Consider the following 27,578-nt stretch of genomic DNA (forward strand, 5'->3'; position numbering starts at 1 on the left):
AAGAGTGGGAGGATCCCCAGGGAAGGGGTCATTCCTGGCCGTTTCTCTGAGCAGCCACCTGGGCTCTGTGCTGGGCTCCCCACTGCTGAGTACCAGGACTCCCTTACAGCTCTGCAGAGTCGGGAACACGTATCATTGTGCCAGCACTCGGTGCGGAGAGGTGGGGTCAGGCCTCCTTGGCCTATCTGTCCTCTCCCCTCCCTCACTGCAGTGTCATTAGCTGTGCTGGCCGGAGGAGGGTCTCCAAGTGTGTGGCGTTAACCCCCCTGTCCCTGTGTGTAGATCCCCGGGTTCCCCCGCCGAGCTGGGTGGGGCTGTGTAGGTGCGTTGTGCGCCCGCATGCATGGGCACAGACACACCTCCCCTCGGCTGGCCTCGTCCGTTTGTATTGTTTTCTAAATGGTGCCCGGCCCCCGGAGCAGGCTGTCCCCTCCCGGCACCAGGAGAGCCTCCCGCTGTCTCCTCCCTAGCAGGGCCTGGGGCTCAGCAAGCCAAACCCCAGAGAGCGCTGAACCCTCCCTTTGAACCCATCCACCTCAGACCTTGGTACCTGCCCTGGAGATGCTTCCTGTCACGTCAGTCCTCCGCTCCGCCCTTGCTGGCTGCAGCCAGCCCACCAAGGGCTGGGAACTAGTCAGATTCCAGCCCCACGGGCTGGTCAGCTTGGGTACTGCAGGAAGTGGGGCTGGTGGCTCAGACGGAGGCACGGTGCCCCCAGGGCAGCGCTAGGAGACACGAGGCTGCTTTGGTGCCAGCTTTTAGCTGAGCTGGCAACCTGGGCAACCTGAGCCGATATCCAAAGGGTGGAAGTCTCTTCCCCCTGTGCCAGGACCCGTCCTGACCTAACACGCCCGGTCGTGTGGCTGTGTGCTGCTTTCCACCCCCTGTCCGTAGCCCGGGCCGCGCTTTGGGATGACAGGCCATGTAGAAACGTAAAATATGCTGGAGTTGAGGGAGCAGCTGTCTGGCCCCTGCTGTGACATGCTGCGCTGACTCTGCACTCTCTCTTCGCCGAGCAGAGGGAAGAGGAGCTGGAGGAGAACCGGAGCAAGGACGAGAAGCAGGAACCAGGGACAGCCACGAGGAAAGCGGGGCGGCCTGGCAGGAAGCGCAAACACGCCCTGGTGAGTCTGAGAATGCGAGGCGGCTCGGAGTCCTGCCAGCGGGGCTCTGTCTGGGCTGACAGTGCTGGCGAGAGGGGCGGTGGGCTGCGGGCACTGAACCGGAGCAGAGAGCCTGGCTCGTTGGCACGGCTTGTGGCAGTGTGGGAGATTGGCGCCTGTATGTCTTGGGCTCGTGGCACGTCATGTGGTGCTTTGCACTCCATGGGCTGCAGCAGCTCAAGGGCAGGGCTTGCTTGGATGCTGTGAAGAGTGAGAAGGGGAACCCTGGAGCCCATGGCCTACAGGAAGGAACGTCCCACTTGTATGGGATTCTGTCACGCTCTGGTTTGGAGGGAGTGAGGCAGGAGAGCCATGCAGGAGCAGAGACGCTGTGGGAGAGGCTAAGGTAGGAGCGCCTGACCCGGTTTGACATTGCAGCTCACAGTTTCCGTGGAGAGGTGGCATCTCCAGAGACTACATTTCCCAGCATTCAGTGGGTCCATGCTGCTTGGCTGGGACCTAAGCTGCACCTCCACTGAACGGATGGAAGTGCCTGTGACTTGCTCTGTTCTGGGCTGGTCCTTTGGGCTCCTAGCAATTTGCCAGCGTGGTTCTCGCTCAGGGAAAGTCAGAGGGGCCGAGTAGATGGGGTGCTGTGTAACTGCACCAGAGCAGTGCCCCAGCGGGGTCCCTGCCATGCCTGGGGCTGTGCTAGTGCCGGGAGACTTGCGGATCCCTCTGGGAAGGCGCAGTGGTGGGGATGAGTTGGACGGTGACACTAACAGCCAGCGGGCAAGAAGTGCTGAACGGAAGTGCAGGTGCAGGGTTCACCCCATCGCACCCAGCGATACCTGGCCTTAGCGCCTTACCCCTCTGTAGCATGGGGGCGGGTCAGTCCCTTTCCTGCTCCATCACAGAGGTGGAAACTGAGGAACAGAGCCGTTCTGACTTGCCCAAGGCCAAGAGGCGAACCAGTGGCAGGCCAGAGACTAGCACTGGGCACCTCGGTTCCTGGCTGTCGAGCCCGGCCAGTGCAGGATGCTCTTTGCTCCCTCTGTCAGTGCTTCGCCTTCCCCTGCCTCCCCAACAAAGAGACGTGACCCCTCCGCCTGTGCTTTGGAGCGTACAGGCTGTCAGCCCGCTGTGGGGCCCAGGCGGTACCCAGGACACTCTGATGGTCTCTAGGGTTGGCTAGAGCAGCTGCAATAACAAGGCATGTTGGACTTCTCAATTTACATAGCAGCTGTGGGGTCCCTCCCCGAGAAACCTTCCTGTTGTGCTGCTGATGCCAGTGTCCCACGCTCCCCATTCAGGGTGCCTGTCCCAGAGCTCCCCGTTCCCGCCCCTCCCCCACTTCCATTGAAAAACCCTCCCCAAGCCGGAGCCTCCATTTAGAAGGTTGCTGGAAGCAGAAACTTCTTCCCAGCAGCCCCTTCCTGTGGCCAATGTGCGGCAGGGGTCCCAGCAGTGCCCTCTGTTGGGGAGCTCATTGCATGCTCCCGGGGGGCTCATGCAGGGTGATGTACAGCTCTGCTTTTCGGGAGCCCACCAGGCCAGTCACCGACCCCACCCACCCCAATACCACAACCACCCTGACTGGGGGGATGTTTTTCAGACACTGCTCGAACTTTGCGCAGAGGTTACAAATGCAAACACAAGGCACAAGACACTGCCTCCTTGGTGGCTAGTGCCACCTTCTCCCCTCCCCACCCCCCGTCCTGGAACGGGCCTGGGAGCACATCTCCCTTGGAAAGCTGGACCTGATGCAGCCCGTGCCATGCTCCAGCAGCGTCGTGCTGTGCTCTGCAGGTCAAAGATTTGGGCTGTGTCACACCAGGGCGGGCAGGCGAGTTCCTCGCAGATCGTGCCCTGCCACCGCTCCCCTCCCGCCCCCAAGAAACCAGGAGGCTGCTGGCTTAGCAGCCCTTGTATCACCTGGGCAGAGAAGCAGCTGGAGTGGGTCTGAGAGCTGCATCCTCCACAGGGCCTGGGAGGCCAGGTGGCTCCGAAGTGCTGACCTGGGGCGGAGCTGGGCTGCAGCAGGGACACGTCCCCTGGCTGGCTCCGGTAGCTTTCACACCAGCCCATCTGCCCAGCATCTAATGCTGGCCAGCTCCTGGTCCTTTGGGAGCAGCTGCTGACACTTGGGTGATAATTACCCTGCGGGGGGCCATGCTGCTGGGAGGAGACGCCCCCTAAAAAACATCTGGTATGTGCCCTGAGCTAAATGCTGCCGCATGCTTCACTTCTCCGGCTGGGGAGGGGTTGGCATGTGCAGGTTGTGGGGGTGTAGTCAACTTCCTGCTCCTCCTGCCCATAGATCAGCTGTGCAGCTGTCCCTCTGCCCCTTCCCGAGATCAAGTGCTCTGCCTTGTCCTTGGGGAATGCCGCCCTGGAGCTCAGACCTTTCCTTAGTCTGACAGGGGCTGGCCCCATCTCTGCTGGGGCAGGGCTTCAGACTCGGCCCTGGTAACCCAGTGTGTCTCTGCTTGGCACGCTGAGTATGTGAGCCGCTGTCCAAGGAACAGGGAGCAGAAAGACGTCAGCGTCCTGCTCAGAGAGAGCTTTTTGGGGGGGACTCTCGGGTGCAGCTTGGAATGGTGCTAGTTACTGTGTCCTGGGGATCTCCAGCCAGGTGTGAGAACCGGCTGTGTATCTGGGGTACCTGGGGGGGTTCAGTGCCCTCAGCCCCATAGAGGTCTCTGCCCCGAGGAACTCTGGGCACAGAGGCTGGAGCAGAGCAAAGGGAGATCGATTTATACATGTGCACTTGCAATCTCCGCAGCCACTGCCCTGGTTAAAGCGCGGCTCTCCCAGAGCGATTGGGAGCTGAGTTCTATAGATCCCACAGCTGGCGGCGGGGGGATGGTCTAGTCTGATCTGTAGCATAGCACAGGCCAGAGGCCTGCCCCACAGTGATCCCTAGAGCCCAGCTTTGAGAAAAGCAGCCGGTCTGGATTGGAACGCTGCCAGGGCCGGAGAATCCACTGTGTCCCTTGGGAAGCGGGCCCAGTGGTGAATTCCTCTCCCCGTTAAACATTCGTGCCTTAGTTGTTTAGATTCAACTTCCGGCTGTTGGATCACGTTAGACCTTTCGCGGCTCGATCGAAGAGCCTAGTATTAAACATTTGTTCCTCAGGCAGGTACTCAGCCTGATCAAGTCACCCCTTAACCTGCTCTTTGCGAAGCTAAACACTTGGAGCTCTTGGAGTCTGTCACTACAAGGCAGCTTTTCTAACTCTTTAATCGTCCCCGTGGCTCTTCGCTGACCTCTCTCCAGTTTATCAACATCTTGCTTGACCTGTGGCACCAAATGTGGACAAAGGATTCCAGCAGTGGTCACACCAGTGCCAAATCCAGAGGTCAAATAACCTCTCGACTCCTACTCGAGATTCCCATTTATACCTCCCACGATTGCATTAGGTCTTTTGGCCAACAGGCTGTTGGCACAAGAGGATGTAGCGCAAGGCGGCATGGGCTGGGTGACATGTCAGCAGCTGGGTCCAGATTGCATGAGCAGACGTAAGGGCTATGGGCTAGGTGGCCTGAGGCTCAGGGGTTGAACTGGAAGAAGAAAGGTAGTGGTTCTCTTCCAAGCTCCATCCTCATGGAGCGCTGCTCGCAACAGATTGTGCAGATGTTCCTTGGTGGTGCAGGGGCCTGGAGCTTGACTTCCAAGTCCCCCCACTCATGGTGCCAAAATGAACCATCATTAAAGCGGATGGGCAGAGCCTTGGTCCTGCTAGCGAAGGCAGGGGGCTGGACTCAATGACCTTTCAGGGTCCCTTCCAGTTCTAGGAGCTAGGTAGATCTCCATATATTATATTATTATAATCTGTTTGGGTATGATCCTCTCCTTATATCTGACGAGCAGTGACCTAGTTAACATTTAACGCAGCTGCTGCTTCTGTAACACCCAGGAACGTGAATGGGGGGTTCACTCCTCTGCCGCCTACGGACTTGACAGGTGTCACTGCCTCACTTATGCTCACAACACGTTCTCAAGGTTTCGTTGCAGCCGTAACAGCTAGAGACTTCCCTTTTGTTAATGAAAGCCGAGATTTTGGAGGACAAATAGCAATTTGGGAGTGATGCTGGCACACCATCCCGCCACGTACCATGGCTATCCAAGCTGGGGAGAGGCAGGCATGAATGGCACAGGCTGGGTAGCGCTGAGGGCTTGCTGCTTCTGCATTTGGGACTGGAGGGTGCAAAGCCGTCCCTTGAGCACAGAGAGGTCAGGTGCCCGGCAGAGCTGAGAGTGCAAGAGGAACAGTAGCAGAGCTGCCTGGAGGGATCTATACTGCATGGCAAGGTGCTAGCAAAGCTCCCTGGAGAGGCTGTTGACTACAGACTGATCGCCATAGAATGGAGCCGTGTCATGGAGCAGTCTGTGGCTGGCTGAGAGATCGAAATCAGTAGGGATAAAGGGTCAGCTCTCAGAGCGGGTAACCCAAATCTCTGTCCTAGGACTAGGATTGTGAATGTAGGGCACATCTACACTTAAAGTGCTACAGTGGTGCATCATAGACACTACCTACGTGCACGGGAGGGCTTCTCCCATTGCCGTAGACAATCCATCTCACCGAGAGGCGGTTGCTAGGTCAACGGGAGAATTCTTCTGTTGACTTAGTGCTTTCTACCCTGGGAGCTAGGTCGGCTTTGCTCCGTCTCTCCGGGGGTGGATTTTCTGATGTAAATTCTGTGCAGACCAGGCCTCGGACACTTCACTGGGTTCCTTCCGGGAAAGACCCGAGCATTGCTGTGGACAGCTTAGTATGCATTGGTGGTCAAACCAGCAAGCAGGCTGCATAAAGATCAGGAGGGAGAATAATATTCCAGTGCCCTCATTTGACTGACTATCGGTATAGAGGAGGTGGGTGGGGTGCTGCCATTCACCCTTTCCCACATACAACAATGAGGGGAAAATTGAAAGGAGGCAGAATTAGCAATGATAAAGGGAATGCATTCACAGTGTATCATTAACCTGTGGAACTCACTGCCACAGGCTATTAATGAGCCAACAGCTTAGTAAGATTCCCATAAGGATTGGACATATATATGGATAATGAGAATAACCAGTTACATTAGGCCCAGCTGTACAAGGCACATGAGGCCTCTTGTTTGAGGGTCTGAACCAACCACGGGGAGTGGGGGGTTTAGCAAGAAACTTCCCTCATGGGCAGGGTATCTGCTACTTGTCTGTAATTGCTCCTTCCCCTGTGACGGGAGGTGAGTGTGTCTGTGGGTTTAATGAAGGGTGAGTGGAAGCAGAGTGCTGATGGCATCATGCACGTGGGGGTGAACTGACTCAAGGAGTTGCAGAGGGGCTGGTCTTTCTGTGGAGTAGGGTAGCATCGGGAGCTCCTGGTCAATGCACTGCAAAGACAGAGTGCTATGTGAGTGTGTTTTGCGGGTGTTGCTGGGCGTCTCTAGCGTTCTGGTTGTGTGGATGTTTACAATAACTCAGTATTCCTTTTGCTTTTCACAAGTTGGAGTTTTGCTCAACCTGGTGTTCTTGAAGGGTAACATTAGCTCTGGGTTAACAACACTGTTTGCCATTTAATTTCCTGGGGTTTTTTTAACAGCAAAAGAAATGTTGGTAGGAGTCTGGTCATTTAGGCAGTTGTAGTCATGTAGTTGTGCAGTTCAGACACTGCTCCTGCCAGATAAATGATGCTAGATAATGTCTGGCTCTTATATAGTGCTTTTCATCTGTAGGTCTCTAGGAGGGAAACCTCATTATCTCCATTGTACAGATAGGGAAACTGAGGCACAGAGTGATTAAAGTGACTTGGCCGAAGTCATTCCACTGGCAGAGCTGGGAATAGAGCCCAGGTTTCCTGAGTCCCAGTCCACTATTCTCTCTAATAGACCATGCGGTTGTTATGTGATTCCTAAGTACTTCCCAAAATATACTTTGTTACAGTGGAACGGGAATAATGGTTGTGCTTTGAAATGTTTAGCATGTATAGTGGCTATTAGGGCTGGTGAAAGAAAGCCATTATATTGTGTCCCAAGCACTTGACAATTTTACTAAAAGGTGGTTACAGGAACGTAAAGCCTGTGAGAGAAGACTGGTGTCTCTCTCCTCCCCTTAGAATCTGTGAACTTTATTAAATGCTGTTTTTTCCCAGGAGGCTGTATTTTGGGAACCCCTTGGTCCGAAGACCCCACATTAGGGTCACTAACCGTACTCTCTGCCCCCATGAGAGACAGCAGATTTTAAGGTAACCCAAGTAACAGTGCGGATTTTAGAATGCTTCGAAGAGTTGAGCTTTAACAGAAAAGTGGTTTCTTCCTTAACTATTGTAGGCTGGCAGTCCCCACTCCTGCTGAAAGGGGGACCATTTAGGGAGGGTGGAGGGAAGGGGCTCTACACATCCCTCTGCCCCATAGAGGAGTCAGAGAGGTGTGAGGTGTCCCATTCACCTCAAGTAGATGTTCTCATTCAGCTGGGAATACCCAGGGAGATGAATACTGCCTGAAATGATAGCTCTGGGATGTGTGAGCCACTCCATTCGGTCCGCAGGTGTTTCCATTTCCACTCCCTGGTGCTGGAAAGCCTGTAGTATGCATCGGGCACACCTGTTCCCAGTGTCAGCAGTGTTGCCTTGGTGCATGTTCCCAGGAGGCCTGTTCCCAGCTTCACACCTAGGGGGGCAGGGCTTCCACAGATCCTGGCGCGCACAGGATCCTAGCAACATGGGGCTGGAAGGGACCTCAAGAGGTTGTCTCGTCTTGCCCCCTGCGCTGAGCAGGACCAAGTGAACTTAGGCTAGGTCTACACTACCCGCCTGAATCGGCGGGTAGAAATCGACCTCTCGGGGATTTATCGATCCCTGAATCGATGCTCTTATTCCACCAGCGGAGGTGGGAGTAAGCGCCGTCGACGGGAAGCTGCAGAGGTCGATTTTGCCGCCGTCCCTACAGCGGGGTAAGTCGGCTGCGATCCGTCAAATTCAGCTACGCTATTCGCGTAGCTGAATTTGCGTATCTTAAATCGAGCCCCCCGTAGTGAAGACCTGCCCCAAGACTAGCTACGAGACGGGTTTGTCCAACCTGTTCTTATAAACCTCCAGTGATGCGATTCCACAACCCCCCTTGGAAGCGGGTCCCCAAAGCTTAACTGCCCTTAGAGTCAGGGCACGTCTTCACTACCTGCCGAATCGGCGGGTAGCAATCGATCTATTGGGGATCAACTTATTGCATCTAGTGAAGATGCGATAAAATCGATCACCGATGTCTCTTCCGTCAACTCCAGAAATCCAACGCGGCAAGAGGCAGAAGCGGAGTCGACGGCGGCGCGGCACCGGTCGACTCGCTGCCGTCCTCACCGCCAGGTCAGTCGACCTAAAATACGCCACTAGCTGACTATGCTAGTCACGTGGCTGAAGTGGCGTATCTTAGGGCGACCCCCCGTAGCGTAGACCTAGCTTGCTGCAGATTTAGCCCATTTCTTCTTGTCCTACCTGCAGGAGACGTGGAGAGCAACAAATCACCATCCTCTTTAGAGCCGCCCTGAACAGACTTAAAGGCTATCAGGTTCCCCCTCAGGCTGCCACATGGGGGGCAGGGACGGGGGGCTCAGATTTCCCCCAGAGGGGCAGGGCCTTTCAGATCTCAGCTCACGTGAGGGGAGGCTGGAGGAGGGGCTCAGGCACCCACAGAAAGGCATGCCCTCCCCCAAGCCTGGCTGATTTGAGGGGGGTCAGACTTCCATAGATGGCGCACCCAGGGGAGGGGCAGGCAGAGGGGCTCAGGAGGGGCTAGGTCCCTTGGATCCCAGCACTCGTGTGAAGGTAGGGAGAAGGAGGTAGCCCCCACAAGAGCGTCCCTCAGATCCTGGCACACACCTGGGAGGGAAGAATGTGAGACCGACAGGTGCTCCTACCCCTATCTGCTACTCACCTCCATGTCCCCCTTCCCAATATCAGTCCCCACCCACTCCCCCTAATCCCCATTGCCTCACCTGAGTCCCCCAACCCCTCACTCCTATTCCCCTGAACCACCTCCCCTGCCAGCAAAGATTCTTATGTCTATTTCCCCCCCCAGAAATCCTTTCATTATGTTCTCCCAATACAGACACTCTCCTGTGAGAGAGGCGGATTTTACCCTTCTGCTTTCTGCCCGTGGTCGGACTCCAATTGACACTGGCTGGGAGGGCCAGGATTGGGCTTGCTGCTTATCTCTGTGAGCTAAGCACGAATCACCATCCTCTTTAGAGCAGCCCTGAACAGATTTGAAGGTTATCAGGTTAATACTTCCGGCCTACAAACCCTGTAGGCTCCTCTGTCTTCCTCCTGTTTTCACTTTTCCTCCTCCAAAGGGCTAGTGGGTGCTGTGCACTCTCTGGGGGTGACCGTTCAGCGAGCAAGATCCCTGTGCTAGGATCAGAGGCAGGGTTTCATTCCCAAGGCTGGGTTAAAAAAAAAAGTTGCAAAAATGTCACCCTTTAGCAAAGCTGTTTTTTTGGTGGTCAGCATCGGGAGAACCCTGTGGTCACATGACCCCAATTTGGCTCACTCACCGTACCCACATTCCCAGGAGGCCCCCCACATTTCAGATGTTAGAGCACTGAGAAGAGTTGCGCTATACGCAAAAAGGTGTAGTGGTGTCACTGTTGGCTAGAGATGGGATTTTATAACAATGCAGGCCAGGTTTGGGCTACACAGTCGTATCAATGCATCTCGCGCCTATGCTGCTGTCAGGAGGGGTGATTACGGCACCTGCGGCAACCTACGCTGACTTCCCTACAAATCGCGGTGCAGCCACAGTGTCTTGGGTGACCGCCTGAGGACAGGCCTGCCCAGGCCCCTGGGTTACGTACTTGGGTGGCTAACCGGCGCTGCCGCGGCTTCACCGCTCCACTTAGCGAGCTGTCCCAGTAAAAACTAGCTCAGGTATCCCTCTCCACTGCAGTGTAGACATACCCTTCGTGTGCATCCACACTCGCCTTGCAGTCCTGCTGGTAAAACCCCAGCTGTCCGTCAGTGGCCGAAAACCACCTCCCCGACTGGCATCAATCCTCCCCTGGCTCTGTTCCACCAGTGGGCCGCCTGGGCAGATGCTGTGGTATCTGTACCGGTAAAAGCAGTCCTCCATCAACAGGCCCACAGCCACTGCTCTGGTCAATTTTTGAACTCTGCTGCTTGGGGATCGCAGCCTGCCCCTTCTCCCCCCCTTAAAATTCCCAGTGTGATTTTGGAATGCCTCTCTTCCTGCTGGCTCACCTCTGCGACCAACCCCACGGGGCTGGCTCCACGTAAAGCTACGCGCTGCGTGCCACTGCCTGGGCCAGGAATGAAGTCCTGATTTCCTCGGCCTGTGGGGAGCAGTAGCTGCAGAAATAAATGTCTCTTCGGACGCTGCAGAGGGCGTGCAGCAGCTGGGGTATGACAGGGCCGAGCCGCAGTGCCCAGCCCAGGGGGAAGGACCTGCAGCTGTTGTACCATAACACAAGGGAGACCAACAGAAACTTATGCCAGTAAGAGTCCTAGTATGGACCCGCTTGAACCGGTACCAGGCACTCGGTACTGGTATAGCGTATGAACCCGAATAAGCTATGCTGGTATATACTGCTATAACTGCATCTACACTAGGGAGCTTTGCCACTTTAACTATACTGGTTGTTAAAGCAGCAAACCCATTAGTTAAGGCCTTACTGGCTAGCTTTCCTGGTTCCCATGTGTTCCCCGTGTACATTGTGCTCTGGGATCCCCTTCCTCACTGTGCTGAAGCCATGTAGCTGGTGGCCACTAGGTCCAAGCCTCCACATTCTTCGCAATCATTCCCTCCCTACAGTAAGATACGGAGCTGGGGCGGGGCTCCCTACTTTCTGGATTCTAATGCCTACAGGCAGTAACCTAGTTTGAGCATCTCTGTTTGCCATCAGCTAGGCAGGTGATTAAATCCCTCAGGAGTGCAGGATTCTGCTCTTGGGAGCAGGTCTTGCTCTTCTCCTGCCTGACAGCCTGTAAGAGATGCCCATTGTTTTCAATTCCATGGACCTTCACTCCCACCCTCCTCGTTGTCAGATTGCGGCCCCCAGCACTGCAAGGTGTTTCTGGCCTACGTCATCCCACCCATCCACCTCTGCTCTCTGTCCATCTCAGAAGCTTGTCCCCCTCCAGCGCTGAAGAACCAGCCCACTGATTATTTGTGTTGCAGTGCTGGACGGGGTGCAGGGCCGTTGTACTAACAGCTGTGCAGTGTACACACAGTGAAGGACAGTCTCTGTTACAGTCTGACACAGACCAGGTGAATGAGGCAGACAAGTGGGTGGGGAGGAGAGAGGATGAGGGAACAGCACCGACGGGGTGTTTTAGCACAGGCCAGCTGCATGCCCAAGTTGTAGATGTGTCAAACCAGGTGCTGGCAGCAATCAGTGAGTCACAGCAGTATTCTCTCGGCCTCCTGGCAAAGTGGGCGTAGGGAGGGACTGGAAGGAGGGTCAGGTGGTGCTCTTGGGAGTTTTGACCAGGGTGTTTTCCGACGTGGAGGGATGGCAGGGTGAACGTTGGAGAAGCAGGTGACTGCGGCTGGCGTCCCTGGCAGAGTGGGGGTGGAGCGTGACGGGCTCTGAAGGCGAGGATGTGTAGTGTGTGTTTGAGACGTTGAGATGGGGACGCCAGTGGATGGACACAAAGGACACCTGGTGCGGTCCCAGGGCCAGCAAGATCTTGCTGGCAGTGTTCGGAAGGAGGCTGAGTGAGGCAAGGTGGCAGCAGACAAGGAGCGAAGTCAAGACACAAGGTGATCAGGGCTTGGACAAGAGCTGTTAAATCACTGGCTTTGGAACTGCAGGTGCGCGAGTGCCGGCGTAGCTGTCTCTGCTTTCCGTGAGCCTCTGCCCTCCAGTGCCCACTGCAAGGAAAGGCTGGGGTCTGCTTCTGTTTGCTCCTGCTGTAAATGCCACCTCACCAGCTCTGCTGGGTCAGAACTGCCCACCTGGGGACCTGCGTGACCAGCGACGGGAGCTGAGTCTTGGAGGGCTTGGCCTGTGCCCCCACCTGGCACTGGGGCCATAGCTTCTGTACCTAGTGCTTCTGCTAAGCGCAAGCTGACAGTGAGCGGAGAGGCTGCCCTGCTGACAGTGCAGTGCATTGTCTTCCTGTGTACACAGTATCCAGGCTGCCAAACGTGACCAAGCTGGCAAGCCTCGCAGCCCCGTCAGCCGCTCGGGCACTGCCAGGAGAATGTCTCCATGCTTGTTTACAAGGGGAAAGCCCCGGCCTAGTGTGGGTTACTATAAATAGCCCACACAGCTGGAGAGCCCTGCCGCGCTGGCTCCTCCAGGGGAGGCCAGAGGCTGTGGCCAAACCCGTCTTCCTGGGGAATGGAGCTGGCTGCTGGAACCCCAAGTGGAGAGAAGCCAGAGGGCTTGTGGTGCAGACACTCCATGTGCATCTTGGTGGCTGCTGTTAACTGTTTGAGGGCTGTTGGGGGGCGGCCAGCCTCTCCCTGAGTCCTAGCTGGTCGGGATGATTTGCTGTCAGTCCATCTACTCTGGGAGCTCACCCAAGGCAGCTTCACAGTGCACTTGGCCATGGGAGTGGGAGTCCTTCCTGACCTCCTCATAGTCATAGAGTCAAAGGCCAGAAGGGACCATCCAGTCTGACCTGCTGTCTAGCACAGGCCACCAACCCACCCGGTTCCCCCTGTGTTTAGGCCAATGCCTGGGATTAGACTAAGGCATTTCAGCCCTCAGGAGCCTGAACTGGTGTGTGTCACTGGCCGAGTGCAGCACTGCCTGAGACTCCGGCAGCAGCCGGGAATTGATGGGGTGTGGGGGCGGCCCAGACGATCCCTGTAGGTAACCCACGCCCCATGCTGCAAACCTTCTTCCCTCCCCCGCGCCCCCCGCTCCCTGTAAATCTGACCTGGGGAAAATTCCTTCCCCACGCTCAATATGGTGATCAGTATAAGAACGGCCACATTGGGTCAGCCCAAAGGTCCATCTAGCCCAGTGTCCTATCTTCCAACAGTGGCCAATGCCAGGTGCCCCAGAGGGAGTGAACCTAACAGGTAATGATCAAGTGATCTCTCTCCTGCCATCCATCTCCACCCTCTGACAAACAGAGGCTAGGGTCACATTCCTTACCCATCCTGGCTAATAGCCATTGATGGACCTGTCCTCCATGAACTTATCTAGTTATTATTTGAACCCTGTTATAGTCTTGGTCTTCACAACATCCTCTGGCAAGGGGTTCCACAGGTTGATTATGCGTTGTGTGAAGAAATACTTCCTTGTGTTTGTTTTAAACCTGCTGCCTATTAATTTCATTTGGTGGCCCCTAGTTCTTGTGTTATAAGAAGCAGTAAATAACACTTCCTTATTTACTGTCTCCACACCAGTCCTACTAATCTCACCTCATATGGAAGCTGTTGACCCTGAGCATGTGAGCAAGACCCACTGGCCAAGCACCGGAGAAGGAGAATTCTCTGTACCCACCCCCTCCAGTGTCCCGTCTTCAGCCATGGCCATCTCTGATACTTCAGAGGAAGGAGGGGGGAAAAAACCCCAGAATACACTGGCAGGGAATGATTCCTTCCTGACCCTTGTGGGCGACTAGCTGAAGCCCTGAACCACGCCGGCTAGGCAGGGCGGTTAAACTCTGTAGGCTTGTTGGTATTGGGACACAGGGGGGTGCTGGGATTTCTCGGGCTCTGTGCCCCATCCTAGTGGTGTCAGACTCTCTCCTGACAGGAAGCTGTGCTGAGAGGGGTGATACGGTCTGGGGGGTGGGGGTGTTAGAGAGTGTGAGTGAGGGAAGTGGCACGTGAAGGGAGAAACCAAAGGAGGAAGTGGGAGAAGGGAAGGAGTCTGGCTCAGTTTGTGTGCGCTCTGAGAGGACTGTGCTGTCCTACGAGTGCGGCCGGCTAACAGCATGTGGATGAGTGGCGCTCTCATCCTCCTCCCTCCCTGTGGGAATGCAAGCCAAGGGGAAGAGTGTGGGGATGTGGGTGGGGCACCTCTCCTAGGGCCACAGCAGGCTCCTGGGGTCGGGAGGAATTGCTGCTCACCTCCTATTGTATCAGGCTTTCCTGGGGCAGGTGAGTGATATCTGGGACGGTGCAGTCTTGCCCCAGCATGCAGAATGTCACTCAGACCAGCTCTGAGGGAATCTGCAGCTCCCATGCTCTGTGCTGCTACTTCTCCTCCCTCTTCTTGGGGGGTCATGGGCTTCGAATTGCTAGAGCCGGAAGAGCCCTGGTAAGGCCCCCACTTCATGTGTCCCCTGGGACCCAAGCAGCAGCACGGTGGAGCTGAGCTGTTTGTGACAGGGGTCTGGGGCACATGCATGGGGGTGGGCGTGCAGAGGTGGGCTGGGGGGGGGGGGTGGCAGTGCATTTTCCGGTGGCGTTTTCAGCCTCTCGGGGAGCAGTTTGTTAGCGACATACAGTGAGCGCCTCTCCTGAGTTCTCGGGAGTGCAGTACCACGCGGAGAGCTACTCTTGCAGTATTTCAGCCCCTGGAGACCAGAGCGATCTGAACATAGCTCCGAGCCCTGCCAGCCTCTCTCTAGCCTTGGTGCTTCTCTAGCTTCAATCAGTGCAGCAGCTGAGCGTCCCTACCATAGAATCATAGAATATCAGGGTTGGGAGGGACCTCAGGAGGTATCTAGTCCAACCCCCTGCTCAAAGCAGGACCAATCCCCAACTAAATCATCCCAGCCAGGGCTTTGTCAAGCCTGACCTTAAAAACCTCAAAGGAAGGAGATTCCACCACCTCCTTAGGGAACCCATTCCAGTGCTTCACCACCCTCCTAGTGAAAATGTTTTTCCTAATATCCAACCTAAACATCCCCCACTGCAACTTGAGACCATTTCTCCTTGTTCTGTCATCTGCCACCACTGAGAACAGCCGAGCTCCATCCCCTTTGGAACCCCCCTTCAGGTAGTTGAAGGCTGCTATCAAATCCCCCCTCATTCTTCTCTTCTGGAGACTAAACAATCCCAGTTCCCTCATCCTCTCCTCATAAGTCACGTGGTCCAGCCCCCTAATCATTTTTGTTGCCCTCCGCTGGACTCTTTCCAATTTTTCCACATCCTTCTTGTAGTATGGGTCTCAAAACTGGACACAGTACTCCAGATGAGGCCTCACCGATGTCGAATAGAGGGGAACGCTCACGTCCCTTAATCTGCTGGCAATGCCCCTACTTATACAGCCCAAAATGCCGTTAGCCTTCTTGGCAACAAGGGCACACTCTTGACTCATATCCAGCTTCTTGTCCACTGTAACCCCTAGGTCCTTTTCTGCAGAACTGCTGCCTAGCCACTCGGTCCCTAGTCTGTAGCACACCCTCCCTGGGCTCTAGGGCCAGGCTGTTATTCCCTGTCTCAGAGATGGGAACCAGGGCCCAGAGAGACTAAGGGACTGGCCCAAGATCATACAGGGAGCACAAGAATTGAACCCAGGTTTCCCATGTCAGTGCCCTACCCAGCAGGCCACATGCCATGTGGCCAGGAGAGGTACCGTCTGGCCTTGGCCTTTCCTAATACCACCCGCCCCCCGTCCTCTCTGCCTCGTCGGGGCCCCTTGTCACATCTTAGATTGGCAGGGCCACCGGCTGCTCCTGGGCCATCCATCACATCCCTTCCATATGCTCGCCTTTCCCTTCGCCTCTTGAAGGCCTCTCAGCAACTCCAGGTCACCTGACCTCTGTCACCAGTGAGAAGAAGCTTTTTTCACCTGTCAGGGACCCGGCCTTGCCTCCACCCCTAGAACGAAGGCTTCTGCCAGGTTCCCCCTGGCTCTGCCGTAGCTGATTGGTGTGCCTGAAGTCTGGTTAGGTGGCTGCAGAGAGAACCAGTGGTGGCTTGTGAAGCCAGCAGATGAGACTCCCTCACACAGGGGGCAAGGCTAGACACACAAGCCACCCTTTGGACTCCTATGCTTAGCCATTGCCAGGGGGGCTTAAGGAGCTGCTCTCAGCTTCTGTCCTCCAGCAGTAGCTGATGCCCTCACAAGGCAGCTGGGAGGCCAGAGAGGAGCTGGGACAGGGCTCAGCAGGGCAAAGCAGACACTGGAGTCTGTTTGGGGAGAGTGACATGTCGCTGAGGGGAGCGGAGTAGGCTTTCAAGCTTTGGGGGGGCCTACCCGTGTCTTGTCCTGAAGCTGTGAGGTTAAAGCCCCCCCAGCTTTCTGCACCGGGTGTGTGATACTGAGGGGGCAAGTCCTTCCTGTCCCACTCCCAAAGGCCTCACGTCAGGGTGAGGGGCTCTTTGGAGCCTGTTGGAGACCGTGATGGAGATGGTCAGGCCTAGTGGTCAGAACCAGACTCAAGAGTCCAGGGTGGGGTTGGAGTAAGGCCAGAGTGAGAGCAAGACGAGCAGGACGAGGAACAGGGCGGGGTTGGATCGAGGCGGGAGCGGGACGAGGAACAGGGCGGGGTTGGATCGAGGCTGGAGCGGGACGAGGAACAGGGCGGGGTTGGATCGAGGCTGGAGCGGGACGAGGAACAGGGCGGGGTTGGATCGAGGCTGGAGCGGGACGAGGAACAGGGCGGGGTTGGATCGAGGCTGGAGCGGGACGAGGAACAGGGCGGGGTTGGATCGAGGCTGGAGCGGGACGAGGAACAGGGCGGGGTTGGATCGAGGCTGGAGCGGGACGAGGAACAGGGCGGGGTTGGATCGAGGCAGGAGCGGGACGAGGGACAGGGCGGGGTTGGATCGAGGCGGGAGCGGGACGAGGGACAGGGCGGGGTTGGATCGAGGCTGGAGCGGGAGGAGGGACAGGGTGGGGTTGGATCGCGGCTGGAGCGGGAGGAGGGACAGGGCGGGGTTGGATCGCGGCTGGAGTGGGACGAGGGACAGGGCGGGTTGGATCGCGGCTGGAGTGGGACTAGCGACATGACAGCAGGGCTGGAGCAGGCTAAGGCTTGGGGAGTCTGTTGCCACTCCTGGGAAGGGGAGAGTTGCAATCCTGGAGTGATGTTGAGCAGTCAGAGCTGCTGTTCCTCCAGTGAGGATTAAATACCCGCCCTGACAGCCACTAGACCAGTTCCTGGCTTGTGGATTGGCTGGAGCCTAGCACAGGAGGGACTCATCACCTTGCCGATCCCTTCCCCTGGATCATAGAACCATAGAATATCAGGATTGGACGGGACCTCAGGAGGTATCTAGTCCAACCCCCTGCTCAAAGCAGGACCAATCCCCAACTAAATCATCCCAGCCAGGGCTTTGTCAAGCCTGACCTTAAAAACCTCCAAGGAAGGAGATTCCACCACCTCCCTAGGTAACCCATTCCAGTGCTTCACCACCCTCCTAGTGAAAAAGTTTTTCCTAATATCCAACCTAGACCTCCCCCACTGCAACTTGAGACCATTGCTCCTTGTTCTGTCATCTGCCACCACTGAGAACAGCCGAGCTCCATCCTCTTTGGAACCCCCCTTCAGGTAGTTGAAGGCTGCAATCAAATCCCCCCTCACTCTTCTGCAGACTAAATAAACCCAGTTCCCTCAGCCTCTCCTGGTAAGTCATGTGCTCCAGCCCCCTAATCATTTTTGTTGCCCTCCGCTGGACTCTCTCCAATTTGTCCACATCCTTTCTGTAGTGGGGGGCCCAAAACTGGACACAGTACTCCAGGTGTGGCCTCAGCAGTGCCGAATAGAGGGGAATAATTACTTCCCGTGATCTGCTGGCAATGCTCCTACTAATACAGCCCAATATGCCGTTGGCCTTCTTGGCAACAAGAACACACTGCTGACTTCTCATCCACTGTAATCCCCAGGTCCTTCTGTGCAGAACTGCCGCTTAGCCAGTCAGTCCCCAGCCTGTAGCAGGGCATGGGATTTTTCCTTCCTAAGTGCAGGACTCTGCACTTGTCCTTGTTGAACCTCACCAGATTTCTTTTGGCCCAATCATCCAATTTGTCTAGGTCACTCTGGACCCTATCCCTACCCCCCAGCGTAACTACCTCTCCCCACAGCTTAGTGTCATCTGCGAACTTGCTGAGGGTGCAATCCATCCCATCATCCAGATCATTAATAAATATGTTGAACAAAACCGACCCCTGGGGCACTCCGCTTGATACCGGCTTCCAACTAGACATCGAGCTGTTGATCACTACCCGTTGAGCCCGACAATCTAGCCAGATTTCTATCCACCTTACAGTCCATTCATCCATTTCTATCCACCTTACAGTCCTTTTAACTTGCTGGCAAGAATACTGTGGGAGACTGTATCAAAAGCTTTGCTAAAGTCAAGATAGATCACATCCACTGCTTTCCCCTCATCTGCAGAGCCAGTTATTTCCTCATAGAAGGCAATCAGGTTGGTCAGCCATGACTTGCCCTTGGTGAATCCATGTTGACTGTTCTGGTCACCTTCCTCTCCTCCAAGTGCTTCAAAATGGATTCTTTGAGGACCTGCTCCATGATTTTGTTGGGGACTGACTTGAGGCTGACTGGTCTGTAGTTTCCCGGGTTCTCTTTCTTCCCTTTTTTAAAGATGGGCACTACATTAGCCTTTTTCCAATCGTCCGGGGCCTCCCCCAATCGCCATGAATTTTCAAAGATAATGACCAATGGCTCTGCAATCACATCAGCCAATTCCCTCAGCACCCTCGGATGCATTACATCCGGCCCCATGGACTTGTGCATGTCCAGCTTTTCTAAATAGTCCTTAACCTGTTCTTTCACCACTGAGGGCTGCTCACCTCCTCCCCATACTGTGTTGCCCAGTGCAGCAGTCTGGGAACGGATCTTGTCTGTGAAAACCGAGGCAAAAAAAGCATTGAGTACTTCAGCTTTTTCCACATCATCTGTCACTAGATTGCCTCCCCCATTCAGTAAGGGTCCCACACTTCCCCTGACCTTCTTCTTGTTGCTAACATACCTGTAGAAACCTTCTTGTTACCCTTCACATCCCTTGCTAGCTGCAACTCCAGTTGTGCCTTGGCCTTCCTGATTACACTCCTGCATGCTCTAGCAATATTTTGATACTCCTCCCTAGTCATCTGTCCAAATTTCCACTTCTTGTAAGCTTCCTTTTTGTGTTTAAGCTCACCGAAGATTTCATTGTTAAGCCAAGGTGGTCGCCTGCCATATTTGCTATTCTTTCTGCACATTGGGATGGTTTGTTCTTGCGCCCTCAATAAGGCTTCTTTAAAATACAGCCAGCTCTCCTGGACTCCTTTCCCCCTTGTATTAGCCTCCCAGGGGATCCTGCCCATCTGTTCCCTGAGGGAGTCTAAGTCTGCTTTTCTGAAGTCCAGGGTCCGTATTCTGCTGCTCTCCTTTCTTCCTTGTGTCAGGATCCTGAACTCGACCATCTCATGGTCACTGCTGCCTAGGTTGCCAGTGTCAGGGTGACTCGTAGCCATCAGCTGTGACCCCAGGAACTTAATGGCAAGAGGCCACCCTCTATCGAATCGAGGGCTTGAAAGGGTCTGGACTCTTGGTGGGCTCAGGCGCGCCTCTGGGGGCTGAGACCTGATGAACTATTGCCCTTCCGTGACCCGTTCTGGCTCTGCTGGGACTTGTTTCACTCAGTTTCCAGGGAGAAATACCGATTTAGATCTCTTTCCATTGACCCCAGGCATTGCACGGTGTGTGTCCCTTCGCCCTTGCTCAGGAGAACGGCTCAGGGAGGGTGTCCCTTGTGCAGGGGCAGCACAGAGGTGGGCGGCTGAGGCTGGGGGGCAGTGTCGTAAGAGATGAGCGTAGGCAGGGTGCAGACGTGTGGCTACTGGCAGCCTGGAGCTGGTGGTGCTGATGAAACACTGGCTGGTTGTGGCTCACCTGGCGCTTGGGGAGTGGGGGATGTTTGCTGAGCTACCGTTGCCAGGCAAGTGTGTTTAGATCTGGGGTCCCAGCTGGGGAAGCCTCGTTCCAAGGCTGGCAAAGCTGCCCTGCAAGGTGTGATTGTGCTCCAGGGACCCTCCTCTCCTCTGGCCCCAGGGCCATCCATGTGCACACAGGAGTCCATGAGCAGGGGAGAGCCCGTGCATGGCAAGTCGGGTCTCTCTGGACAGGTTCTTGATCGGCAGCTCACATGCTGCTCTCGGCGCATCTTCACCCCTTCCGCTCCATCCCGTATCCATGCGGACGCACTTCCCACCTGCCCCTGCCTCTGGTGCCTGGGTGGGGCAAAGCACCAGGGCAGGGGCAGGATGGGCAAGTTCCTCCTTGTCCAAGGAGATGGCACAAGCTGCGCCGTAAGCCAGCGGCTCTGCCAAGCCTGGGACACAGGCAGGCCTTGCAGGCCTGTGCACAGGACTCTGGGTTTCTGTTTATTTTCGACTCCCAGGGAGCGTTCCGAGGTCACTGATTTCTAAGAATAACCGAGGGCAGCCGAGTCCAAATGGAGAAGCCGCCAAATGCCTTTCACTGAAGGAGACGCAAATAAACAGGCAGGGATCTGCTGGGCCAGGAAGTGACACCCACCCACACGCACGCTTCACTAATGATTCAATAGAATCTTGTTGGCATAGCGAGCCGAAGTGTCAAAGCGACCAAGTCCTCAGATCCCTCTCGGCCGGCTGGGTTCCGGTCTGCCCTGGACGTGGTTTGAGCGTGTCAGTCTGTGGTTCCTGGCCCATAGGGGTGTGTAGCAGAGTGCACGGTGATGAGCGCTTTGCACGTCTCAGTCCATAGGTGAGCTCAGCCCGGCTCTGGCTCGCCTCTGGGGTTTTGAGTGAGTACTCAGAGCTCCTTGTCACCCCTGCGGCAGGGGGTAGGGCACTTTTCCCAGGCAGGCATTATGTGACATGATCGTGTCATGTGAGAGAATCTCAGTCAAGTTAGAGATGTGGGGTTTGTTTCAAAATATCGGTAGGCTAAGCCTTAGACGAGTAAGAGAGCCCAGTGTGCCTCCTGGCTGGCGGTCTGGAGTGAACATTCAGGAGTTTGCTGCTTATTAAATGGAACTTCTGCTTTATGCCTGTCACATCACACTCTTTCTCTCTGCCTAAGCTGGGGGGTGTCGTTTTGCTAGCGTGGCCCTGTCTGTCTGCCCCAAATGCTACCCTGCTCAGATACCCCTCCTGGCTCTGCTCGTGGCGTGCTGAACACAAGAGGGTGCAGTCTGCCCTTAGTAGGGCTTCACGCGGTAGCATCCATTCGTGAGTCAGGCGCAGGCTGCACTGATGTGTCTGTAGCATCTTTCTCCTTTCCCTCTGGCCCAGGCCAGCTTTCCTCTTCCTTTATGATCCCTGAGAACTGGAGGGAATCTCTCCCTCGCGATCCGCTGGAGGAGACAGGGCCTCTGCCTCCCCTTGAACATGTGGCTGCAGGCTATCCCCCCTCAGCGCTGGACAGGGCTTTGCATCAGGGGCCCCCTTGGCTAGGGCAGTTTTTGGTGGGAGCTGGCCTGGGGGAATGTGTGTGTGAGTGTGCCAGCCCGTGCTGGGATCTAGCTGGTTCTGGTGCGTGAGGTGTGTCGGGAGTGGTGGAACAGCGTGGCCAGTTTGGGATTAGCCGGGGCTGTTTGCTCGGGAGGGGTCCCCTTGGGCAGCTGTTGGGTGGGGACGGAAGGGGAACCTTCCCCTTGGCCTGCTAATGAGCTGAGCTCAGTTCAAGCTCCTGTCCTGCAATCTCAGGAGCGAGCAGTGGAGGGCAGCTCTGGGTCAGCTGCACTCCCTGCCAGGCTGCAAAAAGAGTTCCTCTGGCGCTGGGTCTCTGTACCTTCCGGGCTAGGGGGAGGTCCTGCCCGGTGCCCCCTGCTGGCCCTGAGGCCTCTCTAGCTTCTACCCTGTGGGCCAGGGGGGCTCCAGACTAGCTTGGCCCTAACAAACTCCCCTTGGAGTGACTGTTCTTGTCAGGCCCCCGGCAGCTGGAAGCACCAATGGAGGAGAGAGGGGTGGGCTGGATACCTGGTCCGGCCCAGGACTGAGGCGTCTGTGTGACTGGGTTAGGAAATGCCTGTTTCCACAGTGACACCCAACACTGGCCAGTGGGGATGGATGCTCCTGGGCTAAGAGGACCTCGTTCTGTCTATCGGGGCTGGGCGAGCCGCAGACAAAGGGCAGGGGGAGGTCCTGGCTGCATGGGGGTATCCAGCTACCAGGCACCTCCAGCACTCTGGCTCCTACAGCAGTGGCTTCAACCTTTTTTCATTCGTGGACCCCTAAAAAATGTCAAATGGCGGTGCGGACCCCTTTGGAAATCTTAGCCGTAGTCCGCAGACCCCGAGGTTGAGAAGCACTGCCCTACAGGCGGGAGGGAGGGTCTGTGCCCAGCCACAAAGAATACATGTGCCTGGCATAATTCCACCTGATTCCCTTACAGGCCTGACCACTCTGCTTGTGTCTGAAAAGTAAAGGTCGGGGAGAGGGAAGTTAGGATGGGAATGAGGGACATCGCTGAGCTCTGTGTGTGCACAGCCCAGGCCTGGAAAAGCTGGGGTACTGTGTGTCGGGATTGAGGGGCTTTGGCAGAGTTTGGGGAGCAGATCCCTCAACTGGGGTAGAGGGAGGGCTGTGGTTAGGATTGAATGATTGGATTGTGGGGGTGGAAAGACCAGGACTGGAATAGCTGGGGGTTGGGATCGAGGGACAGTGGCGGTGGGGTTGGGGAGGCGGGGTTGGGATCGAGGGACACTGGCGGAGGGGTGTGGGGAGCCGGGGGTTGGGATGGAGGGACACAGGCGGAGGGTTTGGGGAGCCCAGGGCTGGAATAGCCAGGGGTTGGGATCGAGGGACACTGGCGGAGGGTTTGGGGAGCCCAGAGCTGGAATAGCTGGGGGTCGGGATCGAGGGACACCGGCGGAGGGGTGTGGGGAGCCGGGGGTCGGGATCGAGGGACGCAGGCGGAGGGGTGTGGGGAGCCGGGGGTCGGGATCGAGGGACGCCGGCGGAAGGGTATGGGGAGCCAGGGGTTGGGATCGAGGGATGCTGGCGGAGGGGTGTGGGGGGTCGGGATCGAGGGACGCCGGCGGAGGGGTGTGGGGAGCCGGGGGTCGGGATCGAGGGACGCCGGCGGAGGGGTGTGGGGAGCCGGGGGTCGGGATCGAGGGACGCCGGCGGAAGGGTGTGAGGAGTCGGGGGTTGGGATCGAGGGACACAAGCGGAGAGTTTGGGGAGCCGGGGGTTGGGATCGAGGGACACTGGCAGAGGGGTATGGGGAGCCGGGGGTTGGGATCGAGGGACGCCGGCAGAGGAGTGTGGGGAGCCGGGGGTTGGGAATCGAGGGACACCGGTGAAGGGATGTGGGGAGGCTAATGGGCACCGCCGGGAGGCAGGGAGATGTTGGCCTAGCTGTACCCTGCTGCCGCTAAGCCCACATCTTTCAGCGCCATTGATTTCCCACTAATGTAGCTCCGAGTGTTGAGTGGGTTTGGTGACGGGGACCAGCACATGCCTGCACCCTGGCGGGTTCAAACCCAGCCCCTCAGGAACGACTGGGAGGCGGCGGGGATCGCGGGAGGTCCTTGCAGGGTCAGCGTGGGGCTTGAGGAGCTGGTGGCTGGGACCATGGGCGATGGGTAGCAAAGGCAGGGGAAGGCTAAGCCTACCCAAACTGCCTGTGGCCCACACTCCCCCCCCGGCCCCTCCTGCTTCCCACCACGCTCCGCTGCGGCTCTTCCTTCCCATGTGGGCGCCTGGGACACAGGAGGGGGCTGCTTTCGCCTCCACCTCGGGCTGGGCCCCCGGCACCCCCACTTTTGGGAGGGCTCCAGCGCCCCTGCTGGCAGGGCCGGCTTTAGGCCAATTCCACCAATTCCCCCGAATCAGGCCCCGCGCCTAAGAGGGCCCCGCGCCCAGTGGCAGGGCCGCCCAGAGTGGGGGGCAAGTGGCAGAGAATCCCTTCCCTGGCTAGAGGTGCCTTTTTAATTTTTACTCACCCGGCGGTGCTCCGGGTCTTTGGCGGCGGGTCCTTCAGTGCTGCCGAAGACCCGGAGCCAGTGAAGGACCCGCCACCAAAGACTAGGAGCGCGGCCCGGTGAGTACAAGCCCCACGTGGTTTTTTTACGTGGTGGTTTTTTTTAGTCATCCCTGTTGGGGTCCCGTCGAAACTGTTTGAATCGGGCCCCACACTTCCTAAAGCCGGCCCTGCCTGCTGGGGCCGGCCTGCAGCCGGTACTCATGCTGCCTGCCCAGCCGGTGCTGGGGCGTGGGGGGCATGCTGCCTGCTTGTCCACTGCGCTGGGGGCCATGCTGAGCTGCCCGCCCGCCCACCGGCCGCTCCGGGACTGCGGGGGAGGCTGGGTGCTCGGGCAGGGCTGGGGCCGGGGGCCTCTGGGCTCACGGGACGGGGGTAGGGGGGAGCCCGGGCAGAAGGGGCGGGTCAGCCAGGGGCTAGCCTCCCCAAGCCTGTGGTTCACCCCCCACCCAAGGCTGGGTCTCCCACATCCCAAGGCTGGCATCGCCCTGGCTGGAGAGGGCTGTGCTGGCAATTCCCTGCTGAACAGACGCCTCCCCGCCATGTGCGGCACCTGGAGCTCGTCAGTGTAGCCCACAGAAACTACAGCTCCCATCATGCAGTGCAGCCCAGCCTGGGAGAGCCAGATGATGGCACGGTGCATGCTGGGGAGCTGTGCTGTGCTGTGCTGCCGGGTCTGCCCAGTGTCTCTTGTTTGGTTCGCCCTGGGCCTGGGGTGGCAGCTCGTGGGGTGGGAGGGGCTCCTGTCTAGGAGGGCTTCTCCACTTGACCCCCCCGCCGGGTGTTTGTACCTTGGGGGGGTGGGGGTCAGCCTCCCCTCTGAGACTTTGTTTCCTTTACTGACAGTTGTGATCTCTGAGTCCTGGATGCTTTTCCTCCAGCTGGGACGGGCTGCCCACGGCTCCTCTGGGACCACTGATCCGGGCAGTCCACCGTCCCAAGGGGCCAGCGCAGAGAGCCCCCCAGGGCCCCATGTGTGCTGCCTGACCCACCCCTCCATGCTCTGTGGCACTGCTTGGCTATAGCGGGAGCAGGGGGCTTGGAGCCAGGTCTCCTGAGTCGCATTCTCAGCTCTGTCCCTGACTGGGTCACTTCTACACTCTGTGCCTTCCCTCTGCGTGAAGGGGGGTGATGCTATTTACCCCCACCCAGGAGTGGGTGGGAGGCTAAATTAATGGCTGTGTTGGGTTCCTTAGGTGAGAAGAATGCAAAGGCCTGCCAAGCTAGATCATACCATTGTTGCCTCCCCCACACCCGCCAGCCTCCCGGTCCAGTGGCCAGTCTCTGACAGTGGCCAGCAGCAGGTACTTCAGAGGGAGGTGCAAGACACCCCATGGTGGAGGCCCTGTGTGATCTGTGCCACGCGGGATCTGAATCATGTTGTAAGGTCTCTGATCCTGCTCTGCCCTGCTGCAGGAACACAGGATACATGGCAGCTATTGAGTTCAATCTGGATCCGACTTGCCCCGGGGGACTTGTTCCGAGATTAAATTCATTGATTTCATGTTGCCCCCATGCTTTCTGTGCTCAGCGTGCCACAGATGCTGTGCTTCGATAGCTGGGACGTCTGGCACCTGGAGGGGCAGCAGAGGCAGTCTGGGATTAGCTGGATGGTTGTGCTGAAGCAACCAACAGCAAAACCATTACAGCGCTGGCATTTATGGGGCCGTCTTTAGGTTCCAGAGTTAACAACCCATTATGATGAATGATGCTGTTCAGGCCTCCCAGAGCTGTCAGCAGCCTAGGAAGGCCTGGCATACTGACTGCTGCCCCGAGCCCTTCAGTGCCATTCTTTCCCTACAGCGTGGTCCCTGGGCAGCAGCATCCCTGCAGGTTAGCCCCGGTGTGGGTCTAATACTAGGGAATTAGCATTCCCGCTGACAGCGCCTCCGTCCTGCTGGAGGGTTAATTTTCTAGCAGGCTGCTTTGTGTCCTGCCTTCACAGTGGTCTGACAGCAAGGCCTCTCTGCTGCCTGCGGTGCTGACACACAGCTCCTCCCCACCAGCACTCGTTTGTGATGGGGGTTCGGGAACGGTGTGTACAGCATCCTTGCACTGTCTGTGGGCTCCGTGCAGCCTGCTGGAGACCCCAGCGGTACCGTCGCTCCAGGCTCTGTCCAGCTGTAACCTGGTGCCAGGGGAAAGGGACCGTGCATACTGGAGCAGCACTGCTTACGTGGAATGACGGCTGTTTCCTGAAACTGGATCGGGCCTGGAAAGAGCTGGCTGTGCCCATCCGAAGGTTTGCAGCACGGCTGGGAAGGGGCTGCCAAAGGGAAGAGCTGGCGTGAGGCCAGGGTTCTGTCTCTGCACTGGAAAGGCACAAAGCAGAACTACTACATCTGCTTGGCTTGGCTGGATCCCCATGTTGGAGGGGGGAGGGGGCACTTAAAGGCACAGCCTGATGAATTCTGAACACAGGAGGGGGAGCGTGGGCTTGGCATGCCAGCAGGGTGGGTACCGTACCCGGGCTTTAGGGGCACCGTGTAAATCACTCGGGGGGTGGCTGCCCGCTGGGGCGAGGTGAACTGAGGTCAGTGAAGGACGGAGCGGGGGAAATGTCAGGTCCGAGGAGCGATCAGCCGCGGGGAAGGGGAATCGAATGCCCCCGTGGGATCCCCTGTGTGATCCTGAGAGAGGAGCCACATTCCTGCATCCACCGAGTCCCAGAGGCTGAACGGTGCCTTGTCTGGCGAGGAGGCGCCCAGCCCAGCCCAGCCCAGCCCAGCTCAGCTCTGCAGCATTGTTCCTCCAGCAGTGCTGTCACTCGGCCAGAATGGGCTGAGCCCTGCGCAGCCACATTTCCCAGGAGCCCTTGCAGCAGCCTGCGGGCTAATCCAAACCACATGGGTTGGTTTCCCGTTTCCTCCCTGGGAAGTGCACAGAATCATTGTTATTGTTTATAATGGAGCCTTCAGGATGCAGCTTGGAACGTGGTGTGAGCAGAGCTGCACGAGGAAGCCGGGGGAGGACACTGCACTGGGACCAGTTGCTGTGATCCCATTTCTGGGAGGGCTGCCTGTAGGCTCGAGAAGGCTGTCAGTCAGCTGGGAAGCGCTGTCCTGTGCAGAGTGCTTGCAAGAAGATTAGCTGCCCCTGTGCTTAATGCTGAAGGGACAGGCGGCGAGGTGGAGTGTGGCAAGTGGAAAGGGGACTGCGTGGGATCTAATTGCCCAGAGCATGAGCCAAAGGAGAGCAGGAACTGGATCTCGTCACGGGGCAGGGCTGGAGTCCGGCTGCCATGGGAGAGAGACATAGGCCAGCGTGTTAGCACGCAGGGCACTGAGCGGCTGGGAGCAGCTTGGCCTTATTCTCTCGCACCCGAAGCAGCTGTCCTGGCAAGGGTCTGGGCTGGAACTCCTGGGCCACAGAACTGCTCGGTCTCCTTCAGCTCGTAAACTCTGCATGTTGCCTATTGTAGTGATGGAAACATTCGGCCCATTTCCCTTGGACCAGTGCAGGATTGTCCCCTTCAGTCTGTTCCCTCTGGCTTTGTACACTGTTCAATGGGGTCTCGCTCCTGCCTGGGACCTGCCCCCCAGCTGGACCATCTCCCCTGCCGCAAAGTTCTTAATCAGAATCCATGTCCATGGTGCGAGGCACTGGCCAAACACAGAACAAAAAGATGGTCCCGGCCCCACGGAGCTCC

At 57.1% G+C, this 27,578-nt stretch overlaps 1 protein-coding gene across 5 annotated transcripts in view; it reads left to right on the forward strand.

Annotated features, from left to right (window-relative positions):
• The window catches only part of DNMT3A (DNA methyltransferase 3 alpha), a 200,796-nt gene that overhangs the window by 38,732 nt on the left and 134,486 nt on the right, over positions 1 to 27,578 (forward strand). For all 5 annotated transcript variants that reach the window (XM_054021771.1, XM_054021772.1, XM_054021774.1 and 2 more), the window contains exon 3: positions 1,020 to 1,124. In XM_054021771.1, the coding sequence (XP_053877746.1) occupies positions 1,020 to 1,124 (105 nt within the window). The remainder of the gene's footprint in view (positions 1 to 1,019; positions 1,125 to 27,578) is intronic.

This window comes from Malaclemys terrapin, chromosome 3 (genome assembly GCF_027887155.1).
Source record: "Malaclemys terrapin pileata isolate rMalTer1 chromosome 3, rMalTer1.hap1, whole genome shotgun sequence".
Classification (NCBI taxonomy): Eukaryota; Metazoa; Chordata; order Testudines; family Emydidae; genus Malaclemys; species Malaclemys terrapin.